Below are 13,640 nucleotides of genomic sequence, written 5' to 3'. Positions count from 1 at the left end.
GGAATGATTTTGCCAGTGCTGACTGGTGTCTGAAGGCAGTAGGAGCCCTTGGCTTGCCTCGGCGTCTGTGCTTGGGGTATGACACCTGTCTCCCTCAAGAGTTGCGATCTGCCACAGCATGGAACGTTTAGTGGGTTCCAGCCTTTATGATGTTGGCTACCATGGCCAAAGGGGTACTCATCGTCTTAACAGTGGTCTTCATGCAAAGCAGGTCATCAGTGCCGGTTTAACATTCTCCATCTGCTGGCCACAGACTCACTCAATGACCCCATCTCTGGAATGTGTGACAGTTACACATGTGATTTCCTGGATGGACAGACCTCTTCCTGTTTTTCCGCCTAGGGGTTCCTCTTCACTGAATATGTCTGGGGTGTCTTAGATGACTAGCTCCAGCATCCTCCTCCATGCCCAACGTCTTTTCCTTCCATACTGGAGGTTCTTCTTTGATCGAAAGGCAAGGCACAGCAGACAGGTGGTCCGGGAAAGGCAGAGATTGTACACCCTATGGTAATCTGCCCAGGGATATTTTGAGTAAGAGCGAGGGCAGTTCGTTCCATAACCCACGAAGCCTTCTCTGGTGCATGAAGGTGGTTTTTGGCCCCAGAGGGTTATGAGTCCCGAAAGCCCTGGGTTGTTGGCAATTGTGTATGATGCTGCTGAGGGTGGCCAAGCAGCAGAGAGAATAAATGGACCTCGAGTGAATCTGATGCAAAGAGAAGGTAATCATATGGGCCTAATTAAAAACCTGCTTCGGGCCTGACTAACTATGAAACCACTCTCAGCACGTCCAAACCTGAAGGCGAAAAAAAACAATCTAACAAGGAGTTGGTGCTTGCACATAAGAGGATTCAAACCAAATCTCATTACTGAAAAGACATCTTGAAACAAAAACAAATTGAAAACTTCTTAGTCCAGTATTATTTTTTGCCCTTTTCCTTGTTCGCCATCCTGAAGCAAGCAATATTTCTCTCGCCAAGCAGAGTCTCTGAAAAAGTGCAGAAAAAAACACCTGCAAAACCTGCCCTACCCTTGCAGAATGGTATTCTTCATAAGAAGGTTGTTTGCTGTTGACTTATTTCCATGAGGAACTAAATATTAGGATCCAGCCCAAGCAAATTCTTGGCAACAAAGATACATTACGAACTGGCAGTCAAAACGTAAACCAATACAACCATTGTAGGTGGCTAAGGCCTCATGCTCGAATGTCCTTAATTTGATATGAAAATCAAAGCCAGAACAAAAAAACTACATACTGAAGTGCTGTACCTGACTGGGGCTTATGGAGAGGGTTCCTTGATTGCTTGAGTTGTGCGCTGGGACCAAGCCCGAGAATCTCTGACTGCTTTTCTCCGTCACTGCTTAATGGACCATGTTCAAGATAACATCAGCCAACGAACAAAAACCAGAATAAAAACACAACCCTGCCTGCAATACTTCAGCAACCATTTTAGCAGAGACAGAGATGGTCCACAAAAAACAAATTTCAGGAAAACTGAAAAAGAAGAGGTCACTCTGCTAGGTAAGAATGTCCCCTTAAACCATCATCAACCCTACTGCTTAACAATGGGAGGCATTTACTTAATGTAATGAGTCTAAGACCACAAATTATCAAACACACATAAGGGAGACTTTAGTAGCAAATACTTATTTGATAATCCCCATATATAGATACATTTTGAAGCTAAACATATTTAGTTGTCTTGCGACACAAAACTAACGTTTCATCTCACCTGGAATAAATCCATTAAGATCTGGTTGAATAGTTTTAAATTGATTTACATAATACTGCCTTTGCTCGTCTGTTATCTTCCATGGATCATCGTAACTACTAGACTGTCTACGAATTTCATTGGTGGTTGCAGCAGCTGCCACAGTTCGTACTGTTGTTTGGTCCTGCAATTAGAAATATTTTCACTTCAGTATTCTCTTGTGGAAATAGATAAGCGGTAGTACTGTTTTACATTTTGTAAAATAGGTTTAATGAAATGATACAAGACGCAAAGTTTGTAAGCCAGTATACACAGAAGAATAAATCCGAATATTAACACACTAAACACTTCTTGAATTTTTTAAGAGACTATGTTAACATTTTGCTACTCAAGTGGAATCCGAGGGCAGGTGGAGGAGTAGATTCTTCCTTGTTGCATAGGTACCCATGGTGGTACCCTGTTACACCACTTGTTCACTTAACACTTCACAATATCTTGTGGGCACCCAACCAGATAAACTACATTGAGAACACTAGAAAAGACTCAAAAACTGGTAGTGGCACAAAGTACCACATGCAAGAAACAAAAATACTTTATATGAGCAAATAAGTTAACAGCCTATTACATTGTTAAGTATGTTAAGGAACAGGTATTTGGTCACAAGTATACTTTTTGACATAGCTGAGTACTGCAAATAAAACCATCACATTTAAAGATACATTATTTTCTAACTAAAACAGCAATTAAAAAAACAAGTAGTTTCAAAAGTCTTACTTCAAAAAATGTTTTTTCAAATAGAACAAGTATTAAAAGACAAGCCAACCTCAGCACTCAGACCATAACATCAGGGAAAATACAGCCAAAAGAACGAAAATGTATACTTTGCGGAGGTTTATTACGTGTTTTTTGTAATTCAGAGTTCTGATGAAAACACTTAAGCAACGAAAAGCCTTGTGATTCAGTGTTATGGAATTTAATAACATATCTACTTGTCCATGGGACAGGTTGCTTCATAAATCTTCTTGTCGTGTAAAAAAAAAAAAATCTACTTGTCCCTTTGGTGCCATGTCGTGTGGTGACAAATTATGGCCGCAATCTCATATTAGAACTTTGATAATAGCGCCTCTGATTATGCCAGGTTTTGTACTATAGTAGGGCTTGAATACTAGCAATCTCTATTTTGCCACCTTTCTGCAGATCTACATAGTGGGGAGGGAGGTAGCAGGAAGCAATAGTTTCAAGGTTGGAATGCTTTTTTTTTTAGTCTGTGAAAAGCTATTAACGTCCATGTTTGAAGAGTTTTCACTAGCTCTACTTTAATCATTTCCCATACTGAGAAAGGTTGGAAATTTACTCCTGACAAGGGTCAGAAGTAAAACGTCTTCCAAGGTTGGGAAAACAGTGGTTAGAGGGAAAGTGAACTTGTAAACAGTCAACAGAATTTCGCATGAGCAAATCTATATCTGCATATTTGCTTGTGCTAAAATCCAGTTCACAAATATTTTCTAGGACTACGATTTCCTGGACTTTTCTGCCCCTATGCAAAGACATACCATGGGTGCACGTTTGTGACATTTTACAAAAATTAGGCCCCTAATTAGGTCTGGTGTTAACCAAGACCTTTTGTTTTATTAAAATTATATCTCTATCCATCTTTTGGCTGGCTCCACTGTGACTGATGCTACTTGCAGAGCCCGCTCCTATTAAGCGTCTAGACAGACTCACATGCAATAAGTTCCATGCTCTATAAAATCATGTTACATTCCAATGATCCCAATCTGCTCTTTCAGACATACAGACACCCAAAGTAGGTTTGTTCAGTGCCAGGAACTACTGTGGCAATGGGTGCTTATTGTGACCCAAAAATATTTGTGCTTTTTGCTAATATTTTTGTTTTTACAATGGTTAAGGCCCAGTAGCTTCCACAACAATAAAATTGTACAAAAGCAATGTCAAAACAGACACACACTGCCGAAACCAAAAGACTGACCACCAATGTTGGACATATTGGCTTTGCAGGGCTTGTTTGTATTCATGTTTCCCATAATCTTGCTGCAACTGGTTACACTGAATTTCCATTATGAATATTTTTTGAATACATAAACACATTTTACTAAATGATGATTCAAAGAACTTGTACCTAAGTTTCACAGTTGTTTAGCAAAACGTTTTTTTCCTAGTTGCATTTTTTTAGTGAACATTTTATTTTGAAAGCAACAAATCATCAATCTTGCATTCAAGCTTCTGCAAAAATTTGCATTTAATCAGAGAGCATTCTGGAACATTATATGTAGCCTCATAATTTAAACTTTGCAAACGTTTTATTACAGGAACATCTGTCAGTAGTGCAGTCCAAGCTTACAACATTTAATGAGAAGGCGCACCCTAATAATACAGGCTTTGCATTAATAAAACTTAAATATGATTTAGAACAGCATTAACATATGAAAACGTATCTCAACTGCAGATGATTCCTTTCCCTGCTCTTTAATGTGGTACTGTAAATTGACAGCCAAAGGGTTTGTACTGCAGTGGGTTGGGCCTACTTGTCCCAAGGACAAAAACACTTGAAAACTTGTTGTCCTTGACCCCAAACAATATGTCCTAGTGTTGGGCTGTAGGAACTCCTTATCTCTGAGATTTTACATTTAATTTGTGGCGCAATCCATGTAGACTAGAGTTAAAACACGTTTAGAGCAGCATTTCAAGGTGTGGCTTGAATTTGCATTAGAAGGCAGATCACTGTCTGCCAGCACCCTTGCACTTGTTCCAAAATTCTAGATGAGGTGATTCAACACTTAATAAAATACTAAGAATGAATGGCATCTTGAGAAACATTCTCTCCCTTTGCACCCAGCCAATGAGGATACTGGTTCCAAGTGAATACTCATCAAGTTTTGAAGGAAGCATATACAGAAGGACAGAAAATCAAAATGGTATTAGATCCAAAACTAGAGTGTCTGAATCTGTAGGTACTAAAGCAAAAACAAAAACTACAGCAAGCATTGTCTAACTCTATGAAAGATATTTAAAAGTAATTAGTCAAAACACTGAGTAAGGCAATGCATGTCAATGTTACTTAATGTGTGGTCAGGAACAATTGCAGAGGCATAGCTTCAGGAGGGTTGTTTGGGGTGTGACGTTTGACGTAAAAGAGGGGCGAGAAAGAGATGCATCTGCTGTCTGAAATTCAGTATGTGAAACCAGATAACCTGGAATCAATACTGGATTCCCTGCTTGTACAAACTGTGTGATCCTTGTCAAACATTTTGTTTCACAGAGCCTCCTTTTCTTTATTTCACATGAGCGTATTTTCAAATTCTTTCAAGATGGGCTCTGTACAAGCACTTCTTACATTTGATTTAACAGACTACAACCTTGCTCAATCCGCAATTAAGAGAACACGTAAGCAACGAAAAGCCTTGTGATTCAGTGGTATGTAATTTAATAAAATATCTACTTTTCCATGGGACAGGCTGCTTCATAAATCTTGTCCTGTAAAAAAAAAAAAATCACTTGTCCCATTGGTGCCATGTAGTGTGGTGACAAATTATGGCCGCAATCTCATATTAGAACTTTTATAATAGCGCCTTTGATTATGCCAGGTCTCGTACTATAGTAGGGCTTGAATACTAGCAATCTCTATTTTGCCACCTTTCTGCAGCTCTACATAGTGGGGTGAGAGGTAGCAGGAAGCAATAGTTTCAAGGTTGGAATGCATTTTTTTTTTTTAGTCTGTGAAAAGCTTTTGATTTAACAGACTACAACCTTGCTCAATCCGCAATTAAGAACGCAGGCCAGGTTTTGTGTTTACATGACTACAAAGATTCCTCTTAGGTTTCTAAGGACATTAAACTTGTGCGTGAGCCATTAATGCTTCCAACATCACATATAAAAACTACAACTTTTAACGCCATGGTGCTGAGGATGGCCTGGGGCTGTCCACAGCCACGGTGGAGGTGTACTACGCAATGTTTCTGCTGCCACCCCCACCCTCGACGATCTGATTACGTCAGTGCATGCATGCACGCAACATCATCAGACGTGTCAGGTTGCGTTCGTGGAAGACATTTGCATCTAGCGCATCCAGGAGAAAGGACAAGATTTTTGTGAATCCTCATTTTTTGTTTTTTTGGGAAGAGTCAACACTGCCACAGGATCACCCTGATTGACGGTCTCTTCAAGATTCCGTCTGTCCTTGATCATTTTGAAGATTTATTTTTAGAGTACTGGATATCTCTAGAATTTCAGGGTGTAAACTGGTAGGGATTCTTCTACTGACACCCCTGGTTGTCCGTCCACTTTTGGAGTCAGTGATACAACTGTGTGGGAACTTGTTAGTGGACTTTTTAACGAAGGTTACCATTTATACATAGATAACTGCTACACTGGTGTGAAATTGTTCAAGTAATTGTTCAATCTGGACAGTTGCATGTGAGACAATCCACTTCAACTGTAAAGGTTACCCTAAAGAGCTTGTATGTAAAAAATAACTTCAGAGGGGACAGTGCAGTGCCTTGCTTAGTAGTGACCATCTATCTGCAAAACTTTCAGACAGAAGAGATGTCCACATGCTGAAACCATTCATGATGAAAGTACTTCACCTATAACTGTATGGGGTCAGGTTGCTGTAGTGCGCAAACCTGTGTACATTTTAGATTATAAAAAGCAAATGGGTAGCGTACATCGAGTAGATTAACTACTCTCTAGATTTAAATTTGACATTGGTTCAGTTTCAGCAGACTGTAATAGGCAGCCTAGTTGTAGTTGAGCAGGCAAGTGTTCCTAGAGTTGGAGAGGAGGAGGATGTGCCCATATTAAAATATAGGCACTTCCCTGATTACATTCCTCCCACACCCCAAAAAATATTTCCCTTTAAGAGATCTACAGTCCTGGTCTGAAGAGGCGTGCAAAAAGGAGAGTCTTATCTAATACCACAAGTGTCCTTCTAATCCTGGGCTATGTGTACACACATGCTTCAAATTGTACCACATGCAAATCCACAACTAGGAGCAACCGTTAGAGTAAACGTGAATTGAGTGGTCTGTACCCTTTTATATTTTTTGTTCAGTTTCACTGTTGGCGGTAGTTTGATGTATTTAGTTAGACCTGTAATTTTTGTACTCATTCTTAGTTTTTCATCTCCTTCAAATTGGTTTGTGTTTTCTTATTTGGTAAATAAAAAATAAAAAAGTGATGGTGGCGTGCGTAGAACAGCACTTTGCTGGCAGTGTGTGTGGACTGGAGCTTGCCTGACGGTGTGTGGGGATGGGCGATTGGTTGTCGATGTGCGTAGTAGGACGCTTGGCTAGTGGTGTGTGAGCTCACATTTGGTTAACAGTGTGCATAGTGACTTTCTGCTGGCCATTACACACACACACATCCAGCCAAATGCCAGTCCACACACTCAGTCAGCTGCCAGGCAGTGTGATTGCTATGCAAGTCCTGTGGGAGTATGAAAGTGATGGGCCCTTGAATGGCACTATTTGTTGATGTAAGTAAAGTAATGCGCTGGGCCTGTGGCTGTCGGTGGGATGGTTGTGTGTCTCACACATGAAAGGAGTGTGAATGGCCTGTAAAGCGGCTAGCGCATTGCATCTCTACAGCTCACAAGCTGTGGGTCACTGGTTCAGTTTTTTGAACTTTCAATTATTAACAGTATTTCATTCTTGTGAAATCTCATTAATAAAATTTACATTTTGAACATTTCACTCACCCTCTTGCCAATTTCAAGGAGAGGGAGAGACTATATATACACACACACACACACACACACACACACACACACAGACACACACACACTTTTCTTTCTCTGTCAGGGTGTACATTAGGCGTCTCACATGTATAAGGTACCTCAACTGGGTGGGTGGCTTAGTGCTTGCAAAAGCACGGGGTTCAAGACATAATGTGGCAACATCAACAAAACGGGTAGCTGCAGTTTTTGGGCCGGAGTTCGGCGGCCACCAAGAAAAACCTACCAATCCCAGGAAATTCAGAAAACTAGACATCCAGGAGAGTACAGGGTGGTATTCCTCTCATGGATTCCATAAAGTTTTCTTACCCATGATGCCCTGCAAACCTGAAAATGTGACTAAAATTCACACATTTTCCTTACATTTCTGTGACATTCTTCCAGACTCAGAAGGAATACAGACAATTCCTACGACCCAGGGTCTCCCCACTTGTCCAAATAACAATGCTGCCCAGTTTGTGTAGCTGGGCCTAGTGCCCGCAACAGGAATGGATCAAACTTACATTAATGGGAGTCCTGGCAACGCGACACTCATTGATCTCGGTTTGATGGGTTTCTGTTTTTTTGGGACCTTTCCTGTCGTGGGAACTAGCCCTGACCACACAAGTGAGTTACTATTTTTATTGGGAGATTTGGGGGAGTGGTAGGTGGTAGGAAATTAGTTTCTCCCTGCAGATTCCAGAACATTCCATCACAGAAATATGTGGAAAATTAGATTTTTTTAGTCAATGTTTGAGGTTTGCAAGGGCGTCTGGGTAGGAAACCATGGTGGGAGCCACACAAGCCATCCCACCCTGGATTGACCTAGATAACAGTTTTTAAAAATGTACAGGTTTGCAAGGTTTAACTAGCAAATGGCTGAGCTATGGGCCAAAATCCACAGCTAGGCACACTGCAAAAAGAGGGCAAGTTTCCAGTGGAAAAATATGACATGTCCATTTTGCCTTTTGGGGTCTATCTTGATGCGGATACTAGCCCTACCCACTCAAGTGAGGCACCATTTCTATTGGGAGACTTGAGAGAACAGTAGGTGGTAGGAAATTATTTGCTATCTGCAGATTCCAGATCTATCCATCACAGAAATGTGAGGAACATGTTAATTTTAGTCAAAGTGTGAGGTTTGCAAGGCATTCTGAGTAGGGACATCTGGAGGGAGCTACACAAGTCACTGCACCCTGGCTTCTCCTATGTACCTAGTTTTAAAAAATGTGCAGGTTGGCTAGGTTTCCCTAAGTGCCGGCTGAGCTAGGGCCCAAAATCTACATCTAGGCAACTATATGTAGTCGTTCCTGTTGCTTTACATGTAATAAAATTCTAAATGACAATAAAGAATTTTTTTTTAAAAAACCATCAGAGTAGCTCCAAGCTTTGTGTTAATTTTTAAACTAAGATCTTTATTAAATAAGTGTTGGGTTTTTCTTCTCAAGTTAAGCAAAGGCTGCCTTTTTTTTACACCACCATCAGGCTGCAAGTAGTGCAGCCTGATAATGAGTAGTGCTTCACTTTGATTTATCACCCTAGTGGGCCACAGACGTTCAGTACTGAAGCAAAGAGGTAAAGAGAACGAAAATGGTGTTCTGAATGCTTTTAACTGAGAGAAAATTAAAGTGAAGAGTTACCCTAATTATTAAGTTAACTCTTCATTCAAATTTACTCCGATTTCAAAGAGTCCTACAAACAGCAGGAATCTTGCTCCCAATGGCAGTTGTACACAGTGCCACACTTATAACTGAAAAACAGCCTTATTTTTAATGGAAGAAATTTAAAGTGGAGAAAAATGTTTCTATGAAACATTAAGTCTTCGTGTTTTTCTCTCCTTTCAATTAACTTGATGTTTTATGAAGCACGTTTCCTCACTTCAAATTCCTCCCATTTAAACAAATGACTATTTCATTTGTTATAAATATTGCACTATGTCTACATGTCACTGGGAGCAAAATGCCTGCTGTTGGCAAATGCAACACTTTGTCATTAGAAAAAATTAAAATGATGAACTTCATGGAATGCGTATAAACACAAAATAACTTCAGCATAATTTTCTCCCATTTCAAAGTGTTGCATTTACACACAGCAGGTATCTTGATCCTGACGGCTGGTAGACAAGCTGCCATATTTAGAACTGAAAAATATAGCAATTTTTTAAATGGTAAAAATTCAAAGTGCAGAAAATTTTTCCATCAAGTGTGGAAAAATGTTCCTTATGAACATTTTTGCAGAACATTTTTCTGCACTTTAAATTTCTCCTGTTTAAAAAAAATGGTTAGACGTTTGTGTTCTTCATGTAATGGTGCCATGTATGGAGAAAGGTATGTCCTGTGCCACACGCACATACGACACAGGCTCTGGCACACATGCATATATCCCATTCATTCACACACGTCCAAACATCCCCACAGACCACACAATGACACATATGGAAGCCCTGACATAGGACCCAGTCACAGTATTATGTTCAAACCATAGTATTGGGCTCCTTGCACATTAAGTTTAAAGTCATGAAAGCTGGGGGAGGGATTGTCTGGTAATAATGCACAAGTTACATGGCATTCACCAGTTCACTGCGATTTTCAATTATCAGAAGTATCTTAAAATGCAGAAAACATTAGGCCCCCCTTGAGCTATAGTTTTCATCAAATGCTGTTGTGTTTTCCATAAATATCTAAATTAACATGATATAAGCCATCTAGGGATCATTGTTCAGCGTGGAACAATCTATTATGTCAACTTACATTCATGCTTACTACAATGTAGGGCCACAGACTGTTTTCAATGAACTGCTGCATTTTCAACTCCTGTTGCCTTCCAAATTATCAAGAACCTGAGTTTCTGCACTGTAGGCATCAGCTAAGAGTCTACTTTTTCCTCACATATGCAACTTTGCCCTTTGCAATCCAGAAAACCTAGACTGTATTCCGCAGTAGTGCAGTATTCATATGTGCAGAACTTCACCAAATTTTCTCTGCAGCAGCAAACATGTGCAAAATAGGAGCAACACGTTCCAGTATTCCATCCTTCAATGGCCAGCGTAGCGTAAACCTATTGTAGGAAGTTGGCTCTGTATGCACTATTTCAAAGTAAGGAATAGTATGCACAGAGTACAAGGGTTCCCCTTAGAGGTAAGATAGTGGCAGAAAGAGATAATACTAATGCTCTATTTTGTGGTAGTGTGGTCGAGCAGTAGGCTTATCAAAGGAGTAGTGTTAAGCATTTGTTGTACATACACAAGCAATAAATGAGGAACACACACTCAGAGACAATTCCAGGCCAATAGGTTTTTGTATAGAAAAATATATTTTCTTAGTTTATTTTAAGAACCACAGGTTCAAATTTTACATGTAATACTTCAAATGAAAGGTATTGCAGGTACGTACTTTAGGAACTTTGAATAATCACAATAGCATTTAAAACTAGACACTTAGTGCAATTTTCAACAGTTCCTGGGGGAGGTAAGTATTTGTTAGTTTTTGTAGGTAAGTAAACCACCTACGGGGTTCAAGTTTGGGTCCAAGGTAGCCCACCGTTGGGGGTTCAGAGCAACCCCAAAGTTACCACACCAGCAGCTCAGGGCCGGTCAGGTGCAGAGTTCAAATTGGTGCCCAAAACGCATAGGCTTCAATGGAGAAGGAGGTGCCCCGGTTCAAATCTGCCAGCAGGTAAGTACCCGTGTCTTCGGAGGGCAGACCAGGGGGGTTTTGTAGGGCACCGGGGGGGACACAAGTTAGCACAGAAAGTACACCCTCAGCAGCCCGGGGGCAGCCGGGTGCAGTGTGCAAACACACGTCTGGTTTCCAATGGATTTCAATGGGAGACCAAGGGGTCTCTTCAGCGATGCAGGCAGGCAAGGGGGGGGCTCCTCGTGGTAGCCACCACCTGGGCAAGGGAGAGGGCCTCCTGGGGGTCACTCCTGCACTGGAGTTCCGATCTTTTAGGTCCTGGGGGCTGCGGGTGCAGAGTCTTTACCAGGCGTCGGGATCTGGGAGTCAGGCAGTCGCTGTCAGGTGGAGCCTCGGGATTCCCTCTGCAGGCGTCGCTGTGGGGGCTCAGGGGGGGGCAACTTTGGCTACTCACGGTCTCGCAGTCGCCAGGGAGTCCTCCCTGAAGTGTTGTTTCTCCACAAGTCGAGCCGGGGGCGTCGGGTGCAGAGTAGCAAGTCTCACGCTTCCGGCGGGAAACGCAGTTGTTTTAAAGTTGCTCCTTTGAAACAAAGTTGCAGTCTTGGGTGAACAGGGCCGCTGTCCTCTGGAGTTTCTTGGTCATTCTAGAGCAGGGCAGTCCTCTGAGGATTCAGAGGTCGCTGGTCCTGGGGAAAGAGTCGCTGGAGCAGTGTCTTTAGAAGTGGGGAGACAGGCCGGTAGAGCTGGGGCCAAAGCAGTTGGTGTCTCCGTCTTCTCTGCAGGGTTTTTCAGCTCAGCAGTCCTCTTCTTCTTAGGTTGCAGGAATCGGAGTTCCTAGGTTCAGGGGAGCCCCTAAATACAGAATTTAGGGGTGTGTTTAGGTCAGGGAGGGCAGTAGCCAATGGCTACTAGCCCTGAGGGTGGCTACACCCTCTTTGTGCCTCCTCCCAAGGGGAGGGGGTCACATTCCTATCCCTATTGGGGGGATCCTCCATCTGCAAGATGGAGGATTCCTAAAAGTCAGAGTCACTTCAGCTCAGGTTGCCTTAGGGGCTGTCCTGACTGGCCAGTGACGACTCCTTGTTTTTTTCATTATCTCCTCCGGCCTTGCTGCCAAAAGTGGGGCCGGGGGCGGGCAACTCCACTAGCTGGAATACCCTGTGGTGCTGTAACAAAGTGGGTGAGCCTTTGAGGCTCACCGCCAGGTGTTACAGCTCCTGCAAGGGGGAGGTGATAAGCATCTCCACCCAGTGCAGGCTTTGTTACTAGCCACAGAGTGACAAAGGCACTCTCCCCATGTGGCCAGCAACATGTCTCAAGTGTGGCAGGCTGCTAAAACCAGTCAGCCTACATTGGTAGTTGGTTAAGGTTTCAGGGGGCACCTCTAAGGTGCCCTCTTGGGTGTATGTTACAATAAAATGTACACTGGCATCAGTGTGCATTTATTGTGCTGAGAAGTTTGATACCAAACTTCCCAGTTTTCAGTGTAGCCATTATGGTGCTGTGGAGTTCGTGTATGACAGACTCCCAGACCATATACTCTTATGGCTACCCTGCACTTACAATGTCTAAGGTTTTGCTTAGACACTGTAGGGGCACAGTGCTCATGCACTTGTGCCCTCACCTATGGTATAGTGCACCCTGCCTTAGGGCTGTAAGGCCTGCTAGAGGGGTGACTTATCTATACTACATAGGCAGTGTGAGGTTGGCATGGCACCCTGAGGGGAGTGCCATGTCGACTTACTCGTTTTGTCCTCACCAGCACACACAAGCTGGCAAGCAGTGTGTCTGTGCTGAGTGAGGGGTCCCCAGGGTGGCATAAGACATGCTGCATCCCTTAGAGACCTTCCCTGGCATCAGGGCCCTTGGTACCAGGGGTACCAGTTACAAGGGACTTACCTGGATGCCAGGGTGTGCCAATTGTGAAAACAAAAGTACAGGTTAGGGAAAGAACACTGGTGCTGGGGCCTGGTTAGCAGGCCTCAGCACACTTTCAAATCAAAACATAGCATCAGCAAAGGCAAAAAGTCAGGGGGTAACCACGCCAAGGAGGCATTTCCTTACACCTATTAACTGCGATGATTATGGCTTGGATATTGCAACAAATTCCTAACAAAATTAAGGAAGTTGCATCAGAATTGGACAGTCGTGCCTTTTTATAAAATTATGTGACCACTCTCTAGTCATGCCTCAGTACTTTTTAGTACTTTTAAATGTTCACTAGCCTTGCCTTTCTTTGCCCCAGCAGACCCAACAAGGAGCAGATCGTCCACCAGGTGGGGTTTGGTGTGATCGTTGTGAAACGAGAGAGCTTGTTTAGGGTCTAGGCGATGGAGTCTCCCTTTCCCTCTTGGAAGGGTGAGGCAGGGCACAGAAAGCAGGCAGAGCGATAATCTAGCCAACATGGAAGGGGGTGGCTACTTTTGGAAAGGAAACAGGCATGTGTTCGGAGGACCTGCTTGCCCAGACAAAACATGGTATATGGGGTGCTGATGGAAAGAGCTTGAAACTTGTCGGCCCTTCTGGCCAATGTGATGGCCTCCAGAAAAGCAGTCCTGATTACTG

General features: G+C 42.6%; 1 protein-coding gene across 6 annotated transcripts in view; it reads right to left on the bottom strand.

Moving 5' to 3' along the window:
- REPS1 (RALBP1 associated Eps domain containing 1) overlaps window positions 1–13,640 on the bottom strand; it is a 748,137-nt gene that overhangs the window by 457,176 nt on the left and 277,321 nt on the right. For all 6 annotated transcript variants that reach the window (XM_069234311.1, XM_069234314.1, XM_069234310.1 and 3 more), the window contains exon 6: window positions 1,731–1,893. In XM_069234311.1, coding sequence (XP_069090412.1) covers window positions 1,731–1,893 — 163 coding nt within the window. The remainder of the gene's footprint in view (window positions 1–1,730; window positions 1,894–13,640) is intronic.

The sequence above is a fragment of the Pleurodeles waltl genome, chromosome 5 (genome assembly GCF_031143425.1).
Source record: "Pleurodeles waltl isolate 20211129_DDA chromosome 5, aPleWal1.hap1.20221129, whole genome shotgun sequence".
In the NCBI taxonomy this organism is placed as follows: Eukaryota; Metazoa; Chordata; class Amphibia; order Caudata; family Salamandridae; genus Pleurodeles; species Pleurodeles waltl.
Note: the sequence above shows the minus strand (reverse complement) of the source record. Positions and strands in the feature narration are given on the sequence as shown.